General features: G+C 43.1%; 1 protein-coding gene across 1 annotated transcript in view; it reads left to right on the forward strand.

The window, feature by feature from the left end:
• The window catches only part of colgalt2b (collagen beta(1-O)galactosyltransferase 2b), a 32,058-nt gene extending 18,181 nt beyond the window's left edge, over nucleotides 1-13,877 (forward strand). Inside the window, exons 2-12 of the mRNA XM_033622749.2 lie at nucleotides 21-131; nucleotides 276-393; nucleotides 1,811-1,945; nucleotides 2,036-2,240; nucleotides 4,759-4,878; nucleotides 5,230-5,303; nucleotides 5,602-5,708; nucleotides 6,252-6,384; nucleotides 8,415-8,542; nucleotides 8,648-8,854; nucleotides 12,614-13,877. Coding sequence (XP_033478640.1) covers nucleotides 21-131; nucleotides 276-393; nucleotides 1,811-1,945; nucleotides 2,036-2,240; nucleotides 4,759-4,878; nucleotides 5,230-5,303; nucleotides 5,602-5,708; nucleotides 6,252-6,384; nucleotides 8,415-8,542; nucleotides 8,648-8,854; nucleotides 12,614-12,887 — 1,612 coding nt within the window. The 3' untranslated portion in view covers nucleotides 12,888-13,877. The remainder of the gene's footprint in view (nucleotides 1-20; nucleotides 132-275; nucleotides 394-1,810; nucleotides 1,946-2,035; nucleotides 2,241-4,758; nucleotides 4,879-5,229; nucleotides 5,304-5,601; nucleotides 5,709-6,251; nucleotides 6,385-8,414; nucleotides 8,543-8,647; nucleotides 8,855-12,613) is intronic.
• The last annotated feature ends 5,587 nt before the right edge of the window (nucleotides 13,878-19,464 follow it).

Genomic DNA, 19,464 nt, shown 5'->3' on the forward strand with positions numbered 1-19,464 from the left:
TTTCTGTTGTCTGTTTTCAGGGCAGCAACAGACCATAATGTGGACAACACCACTGCCATGTTAAGAGAATGGCTGAAAAGAGCCCAGCGTGTCTACCACTATGTGGAGTGGAGACCCATGGAGGAGCCGAGGTGAGTCATGGTTTCCACAGGAATCGTTTACTACCATCTATTCAGAGTACTTCAGACTTGAATTCCATCTTTCTGTTGTTCTGGTTTTACTCATAGTTACTTGAATAGTGATGACGAATTAATTACCTTTTATCTCTGCATCAGGTCGTACACAGATGAGTGGGGCCCGAAGCACTGGCCTCCTTCAAGGTTCAACCATGTGATGAAGCTGAGACAGGCGGCGCTGAAGGCTGCCAGGGAACGATGGGCCGACTACATACTTGTAAGACTTGGATACTTTCTTGATCTGATGATAACTATGCAACAATTCAGTCAGCGGTATATTCATAGCAAATGGTTATTCAGTTTGATAGAAAAGGATCTGCTCTGTGAGGGAGCACTCACAGACTTTGAGCAGCCACAAAGATTCTGCTGTGAAAACTAATCCCTCGTAATAAACACATATATAAACATAAATTTTAGTCACAGTTAAATTAACAATACCAAAAATGTAGCATATAGGGAGGAGACTGGGGTGGCAGAGTAAGTGGGACTTTAGGCCTTGGACATACTTGCTGAGTTGAACGTCCACGGACAACCCAATCCACACTCCATTCCAGTCTGTTTTTGGGGGGGAAATCTTTGCATTTCTTTAAAGATGAATTATATAAATGTGGGTAATGGCGGATCTCCTTGCACAACCTCTCTTTAAAACAAGCTTCCAACATCCATCCATCCATTTTCATTGGCTTATCTGGGGCCTGGTCGCAGGGGCAGCAGGCCAAGCAAAATACCCCAGAGGTCCCTCTCCCCAGCAGTGATGTCCAGCTCCTCCTGGACCCCAAGGCATTCCCAGGCCAGATGAGATACGTAGTCCCTCCAGTGTGTCCTGGGTCTGCCCCGGGCCTTGGGAGTTCCAGCATTTGTTACCTTTTTTCTTCTTCTCAGCAAACCAGCTAGAGGTGCATATGCCTCCAGCTGAACCGGAGTGTGGAACTGGGCCATGTGTATTCAGGGCACTTGTTGTGTACACAGTCGGGCAGTCACAAATTTTGGGCAGCACCCTGATATCTGCATAGGGGTCCGTCCGGACCCTCAGAGACATGTAGTGTTGACAAGTGTCCGATATTATTGGCCATGCTGTACACCTGCATCAGTATGACTGGACGTTACTCGTCAGCTGATAGCCATGAATGAAACAGCTGATTCCAATTTAATTAGATACCAGGGACATATTCGTTAAAGGTATATAATGCAGGTTTGTCGGTTACTGTTTGTAAACATGTTTGCCAGTGAAAATGAAGGTAAAAGCCAACACAAGATTCACTCCCATTTGGCATTTGCAAGGCACTGTGTGTTTTGGATGCCTGCTGTTTACGGTCAGGCGCCTGGTTGCTCCCTTTTTTTAAAGCCCTGACCTCACCTAGCGCTGTCGGGGCAACTAAGCGTCCAGAACATGGAAAATAGGACAATACAGGCAGAGGGTGAAGTCTCTGCAGATAAATACACCGCCACACACTTTTAGTGGGTCATAAGTGATGATTGAGGGGGATTACTTCTGTATGAGTCCATACATCTTTTTGTTTTTTTGTTTTTTTTAAGGAAAATCCTGCATAATATACCCTTAAAAATGAACCACACAGCTGAACTGATATGATACAATGAGTGACTTGTGCACTCAGACTCTCTCCCCTCTTTAGTTTGTAGACAGTGACAACCTGCTGACGAACCCTCGTGTGCTGAACCTGCTGATGGCTGAAAACCTGACCCTGGTAGCTCCCATGATGGAGTCTCGCTCGCTTTACTCCAACTTCTGGTGTGGCATCACCCCACAGGTACACTTTGGATTGAAATTCATACATCTGTCCGTCCTCTCAGGTAGATTTATCACCTAAACCTGGCGTTCTTCATCTCCCTCCTCTCAGGGTTACTACAAGCGAACCCCAGACTACCAGCCAATCAGGGAGTGGAAGCGGCTCGGCTGTTTTGCTGTTCCCATGGTGCACAGCACCTACTTGTTAGACCTGCGTCGTGAATCCAGCAGGGACCTGGCTTTCTACCCTCCGCACCCGGACTACAGCTGGGCATTTGATGACATCATGGTGTTTGCATTCTCGGCACGTCAATCCGGTCAGTTTGAAAACTGAACTCACAACAAACTACCACATTTGCACCATGGTCTCAAATGCCACATGGCAGCTTCACTTTGATGAACCGAGGCCATTCAGTAACTTCATTAATTCACTTACATTGCGAACTGTTTTTAATTCTGAATGTGTGCACTGCTGAGGGCTTTTTATTGGTTTTATGCACATGTCTCAGATTAAAGCAGGTGAACGAAAGCAGAGAAAAATGGATCCATGTGTTCGTCTTGACTGTGCTTGTGTCTGTGTTTAAGTGTGCAACAATACCAGTGTTTGTAGATTTGTGTGTTTGACGTGAGTAATCATCCATAGGGAACAAACAGAGCCATTAAGCTTTCCATTACACAGACAACAAGAGTGTGTGGCATCTGCCTGCCAACTTAAAGTAAACACATAAAAGCATTCACACAAACAGAAACCGATATGCAAACAATAAGACCCTCACAGAAACACAGAGGCACGGCTTCTTCTGTCCCACAAATTAGTTTCAATATCTACAACAATGCAAAAATGTGCAAGTAAATATACTTTGTTAAGGCATTTACATACCAGGGGCGTGACGAAGAAACAGCATAAAAATTCTTGCCTGCATTGAAGCTATTCATACCAGCAGTGATGTGAGTTTGGGACATTTGCAATAGGATGTGATTGGTTTGGCCTTTATTCCTGGTGCGAAAACCTTGCAAAATCAACTTTATTCTGAAAAAAAAAGGTCATTCATTCATTGCATTGTATTCGTGTTTGGTGTGAAAGTACTGATGACAAAAACAACAGTTAAAAAAATACATTGACGTGCAAATTCATTCAACGCCTCTGTTGTGTGAAGGCCTCTAAAGTGAGAATATTTAACTTCTGAAAGAGGAGATATTCTTCTCATTCTTCTGATAATGAATAAAATGTTTAATTCATAAGCAATAACACACCCTTGCTCAATTCAGTCCACTCTGGAGTGTACTGCTAAAGCTGGTGGCAAATGATTTTTGCAGTGCAATGGACATTTCTTAGTCAATTCCCTGACTTTGTAGGGTTTTTTTAACTTCTGCTACTGTTACACTCCATTTAAGCATTCTCTGTTATCTTATATTTACTTTATTTAACCTTTATTTAACCAGTAGTGTTGTATAGTATAGAGAGAACTGGACCCGCGTGACTCAGACAGCTGTTTAGTTTAAAGTGGATTTATTTTCAATAAAGCAAGAAGAGGTGTCTTGGGTTGATCCAGGGCGCTCGGGGGAAACAGGGCAGGCAGGCTGAGCCAAACCGATGACCGGTGAGTGCGGATTTGAGGCACAGAGAAACAAGGCTTAGGTAAAAAAAAAAAAATCCAAGAGGAAAAAAGCAATAAGCAATAAATAGGCCATCGTTAGTACAGCAAGGTCAACTGAATGATCTGGCGGAGCCCGGACTGCAGAGCCGGGGTGTTTGTACTGCTGGGGTTGATTAGGGAATGGCTTTCAGGTGAGCAGGCAGATTGACAGCAGGACTGATGAGAGCCATGCCCAGACACACACACACAGCCATAGAGCGACAAACTAGGAACAATTAAGAAACAAAGGGGAGGGGGAAAACAGCTGACACATGAGGAATGAAGGAAAGGCACAGACTATGAGAAGTAAAACCTCTTGAGTTTAAAAGAGGCTTAATGTACACACATAAATATGCTGGAAGTGGGCCAAGAATAGCTTTGTGAACAAGAGAATTTTAAAGACAGCTAACCAAACTGATCATACAGGATACTATGATGTGTTAGGGGCTCACAGTTGGTAATGAATCTCAATGCAACATGATACACAGAGTCCAGAACATGCAGCATTGGGTGGGTGCATTCATATATAATACATCCCCATAATCAAGCATAGTCAAGAAAGTAGCAGAGACTTGTCTTTTTTTGACCAAGAAAGAGAAGCAGTTCCTATTTGTAAAATAAAAACCCAGTTTCAGCTTAAGCCTTTCCACAAGTTGCTCAACATCTGTCTTAAAAGAAAGACAATCATCTAACACAATACTCAGGTATTTATAAGATAAATAAATGTCACTTGTGCATAATTTTACTTTTCAGTAAAACTTACACAGGGAAACACAAGTGAATTAATTAAGTATGAAACAGAACCCAATTGAAATGCAACATAAAAACAAGGACACACATGTTGCTAAGGCTATGAAAGAGAGGATGGTTTTGATTGATAACATATGTTTCTCTTGTGTGAAGTCTGCATACTGGTGTCCAGGGCATCATAGCACATTTGATCCCTCACAAAACATGCAAAGCACTTTTACCCGCTCTGTATGACACTGTTCTAACCATCCCACCTAACCACGCTTCATGCATAACAACAACACTAAGGAACATCGAGCAGTTTATTAGCTGTGGCAGTATTTATTTGCTGTCAGCACACGTAGACGAGGTATGAGGACCTGGGGTGGTCTAATTTGCATGCTTATTTGAAGGTTTGGGTCAAGAGGTTTTATTTACAGAACCATGTGTGCACGTGTGTGTGTTCCAGGTGTGCAGATGTACGTGTGCAACAAAGAACATTACGGCCTGCTGCCTGTCCCTCTAAAAGCACAGCAGAGTGTGGAAGATGAAAGCGAGAGTTTTATACACACCATCACCGAGGCTTTGAGTGAGTCCTTACACACACACACACACACACACACAACATTTTCCAGCTGTCGTGGCTTTACTATCAGTCACTCCTTGATTACTTTACCTCTCAGGTTTGTTTCTTTTCTGTCTTGACCTCGACCCTTCATGATTGCATCCTGTCAACCCTCATTGCCTAAATCTCCCTCCTCCATACTGTCTCTATATCTTCTCCTCCCCCTCCCTGTTTATTCAACCCCCCCCCCCCCACTGCTCAGATTTTAAATAAAGCAAATTAAATTAGCCACCACAATCCCGAGGAAATTCGACTGTTTTCTAATCCTGTTTTTGCTGTGTTAACCTTTCGCCTCCCTCCTCTCTGTGTCAACAGTTGACCACGACATTGAGCCCACTGAGCACCTGTACTCCCCGCCGTCACCGCAGGACACCACTGGTTTTGATAAAGTGAGTTATGAGTGTGTTGGCTCTGCCTGCAGGAACGGGAGCTCTTCAGCTTCTTCTCTCTGTGTATTTACTGTTAATCAGCAACTCCCACTTCCTGTTGTTGTAGCTGGGTCTCCAAGTTCTTCTTCCTTTGCCCTTGCCTTCATCTCAAACCTCTCTGCCCAAACTTCTGTTTTAATTGTCCTCTGTTCACTTTATTAGTCATCCTCTATTGTACAGAGAGAAACTGATAGAAAATAGGAGAACTTACAGAATAGAAAATCTCTTAAATGAACATGTCTCCATTTTTTCTGTTTAGATTTTCCTGATCAATCTGAAGCGACGGCTGGACAGAAGAACCAGGATGCTGAAAACAATGTCTGCACTGGGTCTACACGCCACACTGGTAGACGCAGTGGACGGCAAGTAGGTTACCCGCATTCACACAGCCCTGCATGAACCCAATGAACTGACCTGAAGGCTGTTTTAATCCTCAAAGAAATCACCTCAAACTCTCTGTGCTTACATTTTTTAAGTATATTCAGCACCACCGCAAGTCAGGTTTTTCCACCCAAAACATCTCATGCACTTAAACTGTGCTCCCTGAACGTCAGCTAAGATAATGCCCGGCCTTGTGTCTCCCGTCTGTTGCTACTTTTTCTTACATCTATATCCAAACATCCTTTCTAAACAGAGCTTTGGTGTTTGTAGCAATAGGCTTGACTTACTTTCCCTCCTCGGCACTTTCTTTAATCCGCTGTTGAGAATGTCCTAATCCTTCCTCCAGCCTTTGTTTGTCTGGCACAATGTATTACTTGTTGCAGCTTGCTGAGATTGACTTTGTTGTGTTTTGCAGAGACGCTGTTTTCACTGATGACAAACTCAGCTGCATAATGACAAGTGTAGTTATGAGAATGACCTTTCTTTTCCAACTACTCATCCCACATTTCCTTTCCCCATCTCTCCCAGAGCTCTCAATACGTCCCAGCTGCAGGCGCTGGGAATAGAGATGATGCCGGGCTACAAGGACCCTTACTCTGGACGAGTCCTGACCAGAGGGGAGATCGGTTGCTTCCTCAGCCATCACTCTATATGGACACAGGTGAGAGCACAGAGGGAGTAACACACTGATTTCACAGAGGAAGGCCCGTGTAGTGAGCAGTGGTGGTTGGAAGATCTTGTGACAGCACAACCTGCTGACATCTCCTTCAACAGGAAACAAATGTCCTCCTTGTTGCCTGAAGATAAATGTGCATGTAAAGGCAGAAAACTTGTAGGTGAACATCAGCTGCTTGTGATCAAGCTAATTACAATAGTTCTCCCACATAGCGCCGAAATGAGCTGATCATCGTATTGTTATAATAGATGTGGTGACTGCTCAGTGTGTAGATATTTGTTTTGTTTGTTTTATGTTTTTGTCATGTGCATGTAGTAATATGATGTCACAAAAGAAGTTGCCAGAATGTGGCAGTTTGAAACATGTATATATTATATCATATTATATTATATTATATATTCATCCATTTTCCATAACAGCTTATCCTGTTAGGGGTCGCGGGGGGGCTGGAGCCTATCCCAGCTGACACTGGGCGAGAGGCGGGGTACACCCTGGACAGGTCGCCAGACTATCACAGGGCTGACACATAGAGATGGACAACCATTCACACTCACATTCACACCTACAATTTAGAGTTACAAATTAAACTAACCTGCATGTCTTTGGACTGTGGGAGGAAGCCGGAGTACCTGGAAAAAACCCCTACCCTGGGTTCAAACCAGGAACCCAGGGTAGGGGAGCCCTGCTGTGTGGAGTTTGCACACAGCCTGTTTCTCTCTGTGTCAGGTGGGCTTTCTCCAGGTACTCCTCACACAATTCAATGAATGGGTGAAAAGTGGCATTTTAATTCATGTTTATAAATCAGCTTCCAGACCATCAAAGCAAAGCAGTTAGTGTAGTGATCGTTCCAAATAATGTGAAAAATGTAACCTCAGTATTTTTCAGCCTTGACCCTATTTTCTCATGTCTTTGTGTCCAAGTGACTAATGGGAACAAGAATTTCTGAAACTGGTCCAGTACTGAGTGAGAGCGCTGCAGCTGCAAAACGGGCTGGAATGTAATCCCTGCAGGCAATTGTACATCGTCAAGTGTGTGACCACTAAAAGTGCTCGTTTTTGCTACTGACAGGTTCTCATTGTTATTACAAGTGTCTGACAGCATTATGGAAAGGATCCCTACAGAGATAGACCTTTTTATTAAGGAGTAAAATCCTTTTTGTTTAGCTAGAAACAGCCGTTGTATTGCTCTCACCAAAGCCACCAGACTTCATTTAAATAAACAGTAATTTTGTCATTGTAAAACACACCTCAACTTTCTACTGTTACAACAATCACCATTCATTCATTCATCTTCTAACTGCTTCATCCTCTTGAGGGTCGCGGGGGGGCTGGAGCCTATCCCAGCTGGCATGGGGCGAGAGGCAGGATACACCCTGGACAGGTCGCCAGACTATCGCAGGGCTGACACATAGAGAATCAACCATTCACGCCCACATTCACACCTACGGACAATTTAGAGTTATCAGTTAACCTAGTCCCCATTCTGCATGTCTTTGGACTGGAGACTGGAATGGAGAGCCCGGAGAGAACCCACGCTGACATGGGGAGAACATGCAAACTCCGCACAGAAGGGCTCCTACACCCGGAATCGAACCGGCAGCCCTCTTGCTGTGAGGCGACAGTGCTAACCACCACACCACTGTGCTGCCCACAACAATCACTAGTTCATTCAAAAGGTTTATCTCTGTAGGGATCCTTTCCATAATGTTGTCAGACACTTATAATAATAACCTGAGCCTGTCAGTGGCAAAAACAAGCACTTCTAGTGATAGTACATGAACTATGCACAATTGCCTGAGCTGCCAGCCGCAGCTGTCTCATTCAATACTGGACCAAAATACAGATGTTACTCTTAAATAGCCTGCACCATCCTACTGATAAATTGAAGCAAAAAATGGCCCACATAAGATAGAACAGATAGATAAGTAAGCATCATGAATAATGTAAAAGATAGGGACAATCCAGACAGCTGTTATTCTTTCATTCTAACTCGGGTGTTTGTACTTTCTGATCCAGGTGATAGAGCAAGGCCTCCAGAGGGTTCTTCTTTTAGAGGATGACGTGAGGTTTGAGCCCAGGTTTAAACGACGGCTCCAGGCCATAATGGATGACATAGACAAAACCCAGCTGGACTGGGACCTCATGTAAGAACACCCACTCATCCCCACACTTTTTGTTTTCAAATAAATGTGCATTTGCACCCATTCACATGAAGCCTCATCAACACGTTCTTCCCATCTCTGCTCTAGCTATGTGGGGCGTAAGCGTATGCAGGTGCAGCAGCCGGAGCAGTCCGTGGACGGCGTGAACAACCTGGTCAAGGCTGACTACTCCTACTGGACACTCGGCTATGCGCTGTCACAGCAGGGAGCCAGGAAGTTACTGGCTGCAGAGCCATTCGCGAGGATGCTGCCCGTTGACGAGTTCCTGCCCATCATGTTCAACAAACACCCAAAGTCAGTTTTTACTCCAGTTTACTTTGATTTTAAATTACAGTGCTGCATGACTGCGCTTAGAATAACAGGAGTAGCATGCTCATGGGATACAAAGGCATGGAGATTTATTTGAGGCGTGTAATGCAGAAAACCACAAAGCTACAAAGAGATGTATTATTATTAAATGTTCACAAACACAGACAGAAAGATCCTTACACACAATCTGGTTTATGAACAGACAGACAAATATTAACTGAGGACCACAAATAGATGATTGCAGGTGCACTCTATATCAGGTAATCCACGTTCAGAATAAACACGAAGATGCAAAATTAAAAGCTATATTTAAAGAAAACAGTCAGGCATGCATCGATCCTGTGCATGCAAAAAAACAGACACGAGGGCAATAAACCAGTGCTGAAATACTAAAGGACCTAGTGTACAGTAATTATCTATACATAGACACAAACATGCTTGTTGGCAACTTTTTAAACAGTGGAATAGTGTGTAGTTTCCTAGTTTGTTCCCGTGTGGTAGACCACAACCTCCGTTCAGTTCAGTTCCAAGATATGTTCCCTATATGTCCCTGCTTATACCCTGATTATGTTCGCCCCTCTTTCTTTCTTTTTCTTTCCATAACCAACCCCTTCTTCTTCTTCTTCTTCTTCTCCGTTTTCTTCTTCTTTCCCTTCGTCTTTGCTCCCTCGTACACAGGGCACGGATTGTTCTTGGGGTTCAGTGGGTACAAGGCTTTGCACAGCACACACAATGCCGGCTTTTCTCTTTCTTTTCTCCTTGGGGATGCCTGCCGTGCCCTGCTCCGCCTCCACCTCCACCTCCATATCCTCCCTCCTTTCCATTTTCTTTATCATTTATTCTTAAAGGGAGCTCTTTGTCTTTCTTGGCTCTCTTCTCATTCTTCATTTCTTTTTTACGTCTTTATCATTCCCTCACTCTCCTCAACAGACCTTTACGTTTCTGCACACCCACTCCTTCCCCATGTCACCCACCTCTCCTCCCCCCTTCCTTCCTTCTCTCTCTTTGAGGAATGTGGGCCAGCACGGCTCTTCCTGCTGGTTTTGAGAAGGGGACAGGATTCCCATTGATAGAGGCCTGGGCATGGGTGTGGGGTAGAGATGGACACTGTGTGAGTGTGAGCGTGTTACTATATAAATACATGTAGATGTGTGTCCAGTGTGCAGTGTATAGATTACTAGGTAAACATGCTGTGTGTGTATTCAACAGTGAGAGAAGGTGAGTTTGTTCAGAAGTGAAAGAAATGGGAAATATGGACAGAGATGTGGAGAGGCAGCTGGGAAATTATGTAAAATGTGTTGTATATTACATAAGTGAACAGCAGGGGATTATGTGTTCTGTTTAAATTGCGGCTATTATGTCACATATGTTGTTTTTAGGGGAAAGAAAGCTGTATGGTGAGACTGCTGTCTCACTAAACTCAGTAAAGTGCTTTCTCTTCTCCTCTCAGTTTTTGCTCTGCAACACACATAAACAGAAGCAATAGAAATACACGACAGTAAAGACAGGTAGAAAAGGCCTCATTGCGTGAAAAAATGTGTGAGTGGGTTCGTTTGTGGTCTAATTAAGGTGTAGGGTTTCACTGTCACATGTGGTGCTGACAGGCTTTAAACAGGTATTGAACAGCAGGGAGTTGACCCCTGTCGTGACCTCTGTCTGCACGAGCCTCCAGGCTGACGTGTCCCACCCAAACAGCTCTCCTTCATCGCTCTGACCCGCCTGCACACTGACGATGACAGGCTGATAGTAGAGTTTTGTGCTGCCTATAGTGTGACACAATGTGATGGTAGTTTATATGACGACATGAAGATGCGATTTTGGGCTGGGGTTAAATGTTTTTCAGATTTTCTTTATCATGCCCACTGTTTTTAGTCTACTGTGCTGCAAAGTAGCTGAGAACATTTACTCAACTACTGCATTTGAGGTAATCATCTCAAAGATTTTCCTTTATATAGCTATCTGTTAAGTAACTATTTATCGCTGAATGAGGGAACACAATGGTGACTGAGCCTATGGTCCACTGTTTCAAGCCTTTAGCACTCCACTTACTTGATGGGCAAAAAAGTTATTAAATAGTGTGGCTCTTCTAGACTTTGCAACTGTTATTGAACTTAATGGATCAAATTCTTATAGTGAAATGTGTCATTTCACCGGGGTTGAGATTTACGCCATGTAAGTCTGTGGGGAAAGAGCCTTTTTGGGTCACATGGCATCATGTGACGAATGTAATTCCACCACTTGGCCACTATGAGAATTGGCTTCAAAACCTGGCACACCTCCTGGGGGCCTGCCTTGAATATGTGTTATTGAAAACTGGGTGTCAGAGGCGACTTTCCCAGGAAAAATCACAAGCGGCCCACAGTTAGTGACAGGGTTTCCATCTCCCAGGAGTGGTTGATCCACCAGAGAATAAAGGCAGAGATAACACAACAGACTCGCTCCTCAACTTGCATGTATGTGAAGCGGCGTAACCTCCGTTTTTTTTTTTTTCAGTTTTCTTGGTCACTCGGAATTATTGCTTATTGCCATGGGTGCCACCAAAGAGAAAGAAAGAGAGACTGTAGCTTTAAATGCAGATTTTGAGGTGCTTGTACTCTACTTGAATGCCTGTATGCTCATTTGTTTTGGTACATCAGAAAAGAGTGGATATTATAATTTCCAGGACCGAATGTGGCATTTACAAAGTTCAAAACCCAAAGATCTCCAGTTTACTATCATATATGACAAAGAAAAGCATGAGCTCCAACTTCAGAAGCTTTAACTGGATAATGATTGACACTTTGGGTTAAGAAATTGAAATAAATAAATGGCAGAATAGTTGTTGATGAACTTTCCGTTGAACAATTAAATGACTGTTGGTTTCAGCTCTAATTCTACCACATTTCAGACTAGGGAAATAATGTGCTTTTTATTCTACAACATTTATCTGATAGCTATAGACACTAGTTACCATTCACCTTCATATCTGACCTATAACAGCATATAAAGACTCAATTCCTCCGCCACTGTTTTTGTAAAGCATGTGATTTTGTGCAGAGTGATAAAAACATCCCTATTATGACTAATTGTTTTGCAGTTGAGAAGAGTGTCCTCTTCCCCTTTTTATATCCTGTAAATATGCTGTCCGTGGTAAAATTAAATTCCGGTACATTGAGTGCATGGACAGCAGAACTATAAGTTAACAGGATACGATGAGTCAGTGAAGCAAAATACAAAACGGTCAAAATAGTCTTTCCTTCCTCTGAACTTTGGTATAGATAAGTCACATAGGATGAGTCGGTAATCATATCAATCACATCACATTTCTAAATGCCAACATTTTTTAATGTACAGGTGCTGAAGAGTGTGAAGCTTCCTGTTGATTTCTTCTCGAATAATCCCTCGTCATTATTAATGTAGAAACAACTGGTTGATTCGTTGATGAGTCAGTTGACAGAAAATTAACTGAAAAGTATTTTGATAACTGACACGAGCGGACACGTAACATCTAGTCATATTAATGCAGGTGTACAGTTGCTGACACTTGATTTTAAGACCATTTTGAAAGCACAAGACATCACTCTAGGCTGTGGGGAATCGTTAACCATATTTGTTAGCCATATTTCTAACGTTTTATGGATGAAATTAAATAATCAAAGGTTAATTGATAATGATAATAATTAATACTCAACACCTTAATCACAATCAAATTGCCTCCAGTATCCTTAACATCTCTTCTCCCCATCTGTCCCCCATCTTTCTCAGCACTGACTACATGTCCCACTTCGAGCCGCGGGACCTGAAGGCCTTCTCTGTGGAGCCGCTGCTCATTTATCCCACCCACTACACCGGAGAGCCAGGCTACATCAGCGACACAGAGACCTCTACCATCTGGGACGACGAGGCCGTGGCCACAGACTGGGACCGGCAGCACGCCCGCAAGACGGCCCAGCAGGGCAGTATCCGCCCGGTGGCACAGAACAGCGTCACTGGAGACTCACCGCCTCCTGCAGCTCGAGCCTCAAGGGACGAACTCTGATACGGAGACCTGGGACTCACAGAGAAAGACTCGTGGTACCATGCCGTGTACACACAGTGACTGTCGTGTGTACGCACACTTGAAAAAAAACACTTGAACTGACATACTGTACGTTCATTTACACACACACTGGTGTCCGAGTGGATGAAAGCTAGGATGTCAATCTACTCTGCTGCCTGATGAGGGGATACTGAGGAAAGGAGGAAGAGGAGAATCTGGGACGAGGGCCAGCCAGCCTTTGACAAAAGCTTTATTTATTCCCCATGTCCCTCCTCTGGGCATGTGGAGACAGTTACGGCCTGAGAAAGCTTAAGCAACACATGGAAGACAGCTAACATTATTTGCAGGACATGAAAGAAAAAAAATCTCACAAATCAATTTAAATGTTGAAGAAGATGATTGTTATTTAAAAAGAACAGATGCTTTTTTACTTTTTAATGGACAGCCGGAGAATAAAAGAACCTTAACGCTGTCTGAAAACAACTCTCAAGTGTGCGTGTGAAACTGTGTGTGCGTGTGTGTGTGTGCGTTCATGAACATATGCATGTGTTTACAGAGCTGATTGTGTGTGGGAAGAGGGAGGCTGACTTACTGTACCCAAGAGTGTCACTACTTCAGATGATGTCACACACACACACACACATACCCACACACACACACGCACACACACCCTGAGAGTTCAGTCCTTCTTTGCTAAGCAGCAGGGCAGTAATGGATGTTATTAGGCTCAGTGTTACTGTCATTGCAGATATGTCACTTGCACAGCGGGCTGGTCCTGCTAGTTAGCATTTCAGAGCAGCGGTCTCACATTACACGTAGCCTGCAGGATGTTTTATAAGCAATTTTGTCCACTTCAGACTCCTGCACTCAGAATTGATATGCATTGAATAATTTTGGATAAACTGGATTATTGAATTATTCATGTCCTCGACACAGGCTGCTTCATTCAGTTGTGATGCCGGGCTGAACCAATAAAACAACTTCCCTGTTTTCTGTGTTTTCACTGACTCTGCAGCATAATCTGACACAGAGGTTATCTTCTTACAGTAGTTGGGATTATTATTGGATTAGTGGCGTTGCAGAGAGTTTGGGGTCAGAAGCAGATGAAAAGAAGAGATTCAAATCCATGTTATCAAAACAACAACAAAACACACTCCTGTCTTTATCTCAGTGGGGCTGGAACAAAGATTTCATTAAGCATTGTATATTATTGTTTAATCAGTTGAATAGCAAGCATGACCTTGCTGCAACTGTTCACACGACCTTCTGATATCTCCTCAAATGGAAGGCAGACTTTTACCCCGTCCTGAAAATAAGCCTCGTGGCATTGCACAAAGTCGTGGTAAAACATGAAAGGCGCTGCAACCTCCCAATAAATCCGAGGTTTGTGCGGTGATCACGTAGAGGACACTCAGTGGGTGTGTTGGCTCCAACTGTTCACTGGCTGAGTGAAATTCTGCTCACTGTTTTATAGTTCCTGTCTGCTGTGGGATCTGACAGAGAGGAGGATGGAGAGGGGGGAGTGGGAGCTGAGGTAAGGGTGGTGGTGGAGGTTATAGGTGATGGGGAGAGGAAGTGGATGAGAGAGAACGAGACAAAGGGTGAAGAAGATCTATTAAATATTAATGTCCTGCAGTTGAGTTGAGAAATGAGACAAAACCTGTTTTTATTACTTTGCTATCAGGTATCCTTCTTCTTTGATCAGATAAAAACATATTGCTGACCCTGCTTCATGCTACACTGACCAGACTACATCTAATATCAGTGTCATGCCTAGAATCAATCCATCAATCGGTCAGTTCCTCCATGTTTGAGGGGTTACCTGTTATTCCCCCAGGCGTCTAAGGTGAAACAGTCTCCACTTTGCCAAGTCAGCACCCAGCGCCAGGCCCTTTGTGATTTGGACACCAAAGTACTTGAAGCTATCTAGCCTCTCCTCTGTGGACCTCTTTATATTAAGGGGGTGTAGTAGGGGGTGCTTCTTCCCAAAGTCCCCGATCATCTCCTTAGTTTTGCTGATTTTCAGGAGTAGATCGTTGTCCTGACACCAGTAGGACAGGCCCTTTGTGATTTGGACACCGTGGTACTTGAAGCTATGTAGCCTTTCCTCCGAGGACCTGTTTATATTAAAGGGGGGTGTAGTTCCTTTGCTGCTCCTTCCTGATCATCTCCTTAGTTTTGCTGATGTATAGGAGTAGGTCATTGTCTTAACAGCAACAGGTTGGGTCCTCTACTTCTGTCAGGTACTCCTGTTTTATTGTTATCCATGATCAGACTCACCACAGCTGTGTTGTCAGCAAACTTGATGATGGTTATGGAGTCGAAAGTGGCTACACAGTCATCATGTGTGTAAAGGGAGTACAGCGGGGCACTCAAACGCAGCCTTTGGGTGCTCTGGTTCTAAGGATGAGGGTCAAAGAGGTGTGTCCACACACTCTTACCACCTGCCTGTCAGAAGGTCAAGGATCCACATGCACAGTAAGTTGTTAATCCGGGCTCTTTGAGCTTTGTGATGGTGTTAAATGCTGGACTGTAGTCAATATACAGAAATTCCATAGCTCCCTTTCTTGTCCAGGTGAGATAGGTTGATGCAATGCCAAAAGAGAGGGACTATGCTGACACCTGCTGGTTGCAAGTGAAATAACAGCCAGACTGTACAGCTGTTGCTCCATGGGGCCTGTTCAATAGAACAGTGCATTTTATGATTCACTGTTATGTAATGTAAAAGGTATGCTAATAAAATATTTTCATTATATTTGAATGAAAGGGAAATTCGACTTCCAAAACTGACTGGTGAACACACACAGACACACACACAGACACATGCTGACTCATTCCTAGGGGGATGAAATGAATCAGCTGTTCATGAGTGAAGTCGTGCACTTAAACTAGAAAAAAACACAACAGGATTTCAGTGTAATAAATAGATATTGTCTGTACTGTATGCTCACACATTCTTACATAACTCACACTTTCTCAGCCCATATATACTGTACATACCTCCATATAAATACATCAATTGTAAGAACAGAAGTCACGCATCACCCTCCTCCTCCTCCTACTCCTCCTCGTCTACTTCCTTTTATTTCTGCTGCACAGCAGTGCCGGTGTTTCATGGAGGGATCCTGCTCTCAGGTAAGAGAAACATTGCCCTATCTGATACAGAATTCTTTTTGTTAGGCTTTAATTTGCTAGTAAAATCACTTCACTGTGTATCAGCTTGAAAATTGTGTATTTACTGTAAGTAACAGGGCTGTTGGTGATGAAATATTGACCCACAGTATGTTACACTTTATTAATAATAAGGTAGCACTGGAAGTTGGAGAATAACACTGACAGTGTCTCAACATTTAACCTGGATTCATGTTGTGTGTGTGTGTGTGTGTGTGTGTGTGTGTGTGTGAATACTCATGTATCTGTGATATTGTGAGTTTGTGAATGTGAGTGTGTGTCTCCTGTAAGTGTACAATAAGAGAGGTAGGAGCAAAAGAGCGCACTCCCAGCCTTAGTTCACTGAGACACCATCTAAAATATTTATCAGATCAAGTCTATCCCCTCGCTCTCTGATTGCTCCAGCTCTTTTTATTTATTTATTTTTATAACTGCAATGGCTCTTATCTCACCAGCGCACACACAAACACACAAACACACACCCACACACCAACAGATAGAGACAGATGCCATTTCTGAAGCATGCTGTCACTTGTTTCCTCCCCTGCAGGCAGCTCATTTCCATACCATATGAATATCACCCGGCAGAGGATTTGAACCTTGGAACTCATCACACTGCACATCATGTCTGAATTTTATTATGTCAGAGTTGTGTTATTGCAGTGCAGAGTTCAAAGCGCATTGTCAAACAGCGGTGACACGACTTTGACAAAACCTTTTAAACCTGTGATAATGTACAGTATATCTGAGGACGGCCAGTGAACATAAGAGGAACCCCCAATGACTGATATGTAACACCTGCTGCAGGACTTTGCAGTAGACCTGCAGGTTTTCAACTGACCTGCCTGACTCAGCAAGAGACAACAGACTTGTGATACTCTGATTACTCAACTAGTTAAAAAAGGGGGGAGACAGTCAAGGTCACTATCAACCGGAAGGGAGGGTGAAACAATCCTAGGGGTCACTGTCACTCCACTTGTCCGAGGTCAAAGGTCCAACAAAGAATATATTCTAATCCCAGATCAAATGTGTATTAAAGGATCTTGAATATGTTTTCTTTGTTAATTGTAATATCAAGTTAAATGTATGTATCCTTGTTTCTTGTCTTGTCTGCTGGGGCGGCAATAACTTGGGTTGCCCCCGAGGGTCGCTGGTTTAAGTCCCCATCTGGACCAAATAGAGACCGTGAACTGATAACTGGATTGATTCATAGGCAGCCCCTCACTCTGATATTTCTCCATATAATGCATGTATAGATCCTGTTTGTGCATGTGTGTGTGTTTCGTGCCTGTGTGTATATGACAACAGAGTGAAAAAATCGAATTTCCCCTCGTGGGTTAAAAAGGTATATCCTCTACTAAAATGTTTGTCTGTATGTTGCAAATGGAGCAGCTGTGATGCAAGAAAACCTTTACACTTGATCTGACAAAGTATCATCATCTGTTACAGTCCTCTCTGACAACACACTTCCGTGCAGGCAAACTCAGACACACCTGCCTTCAATCAGCCCACTCAATCATAGCCATTGGCTCACACACACCACACACACAACCACCCACAATTGACCTTTCCCACAGTAGACATTTTGATTAGTCACAGTAGGAAAAGCACAGGTGAAACTGATAACATTAACGATAGCCCAGCTCCAGTAATCATCCCAGTGTGCTGTTCCAGTGAGCCAGCATAGACAGTACCAGGGCCTCCCTAAAGTGGAATGCAGCTATCTTTAATGTTATTGAATACACCTGTGCTTTTTCTACTATGACATGTCAAAATGGAAGGAAAAGGGTCTGTTAGTGCTAAGGTGATGATTCACCTGTTACACATTCAAATTATTTGACACTGAAGGGAAAGTTGTTGTGGAAGTGAATGAAAGCACTGCTTCACAAGCCACCAATTAACCAAGACCAGACGTATGACTTTCACACACACGCTCTAAGACAGCTGATCCCACTATTCTGACAGAAGATGGTACATGTATTGAAAGAGTCACTTCCTACAAATGTCTGGGCATAATGGATTGATTAAAAGTTGACTGAGGCCAAAAAGCTGAGGCCAAAACTGGGCTTCTTTTTCATTTTAAAAAAAAAAGTTTTTCTTTGGAGGCCAGGAAGAGAACTGTGCATGTTCATTTCTGTCTGTATTACATGGTGATGTGATTTACATTCATGCATCTTCATCCTTACTTAAATAACTGGATTCTGCGTATAATGCTGCATTTTGTTTTGTCACAAATGCAGGCTCTGGCACTCACCATTGCATTTCATATTAATCTTTCGGATGGCCTTGTCTGTGTAAGAGGAGAAAAATGCACGTTGTTATTTATTGCTGAGGCACTGTTAGGTAAACTACCCACTTATATCTCCAGCCTTTTGTCCTTTCATTCTAGCAGCTATTGCACTCATTCTTCAAATCATATTCTTTTAAATGTCCCCAGGGTGCGCTCAGAGCTCAGTAAAGCTGTTTTCTCTTCTTATGCACTGGGTGTGAAATGGACTTCAAAATGTTGTTACCTTACAAGCACTCCCTGCCTTGAACACCTTTAAATGTGTTTTAAAAACTGCCCTGGTGGTGTTGTTCCTTTTCAGTGCTTGACTTCAGTGGAATGTGTATGGATGTAATTGGTATGGCCTTTACATCCCTTTCCTTTCACTACTTTCCCTTGTGTTACTTTTATGTCTTGTATGTGTTTCACTGTGTAACGTTATTTCAATGAATGTTGATTGTGCCACTGTCTTGACCAGGACTCCCCTGGAGGAGGAGATTTTGTATCTCCATGGGACCCACCTGAGTGAATAAAGGATGAATTAAATACAATAACTTCACACTGAAAGAGGTTAAACTACAGCAAAGCAACCTCAGAAAGAAGTCTAGTTTGGTTAACTAGAGCTGCTTAGAAACGGTAGTTCAAACTACTTTGTAAATACTTTGTTATTGCAAAAAATGCTGTGATGAACAAAAAATAATAGAAATAAAACAAATAAAATAAAATGCAATAAAACAAAATTGAATAAAATGAAATAAAATAAAATAAAACAAAATTTAATAAAATAAAACAAAATTTAATAAAATAAAACAAAATAAAATAAAATTAAATTAAATTAGACTGAAGTCATTCATTCATCTTCTAACCGCTTCATCCTCTTGAGGGTCGCAGGGGGGCTGGAGCCTATCCCAGCTAACATTGAGCGAGAGGCAGGGTACACCCTGGACAGGTCGCCAGACTATCGCAGGGCTGACACATAGAGACAAACAACCATTCACGCTCACATTCACACCTACGGACCATTTAGAGTTACCAATTAACCTAGTCCCCAGTCTGCATGTCTTTGGACTGTGGGAGGAAGCCGGAGTGCCCGGAGAGAACCCACGCTGACACGGGAAGAACATGCAAACTCCTCACAGA

This window comes from Epinephelus lanceolatus, chromosome 6 (assembly GCF_041903045.1).
Source record: "Epinephelus lanceolatus isolate andai-2023 chromosome 6, ASM4190304v1, whole genome shotgun sequence".
Lineage (NCBI taxonomy): Eukaryota > Metazoa > Chordata > Actinopteri > Perciformes > Serranidae > Epinephelus > Epinephelus lanceolatus.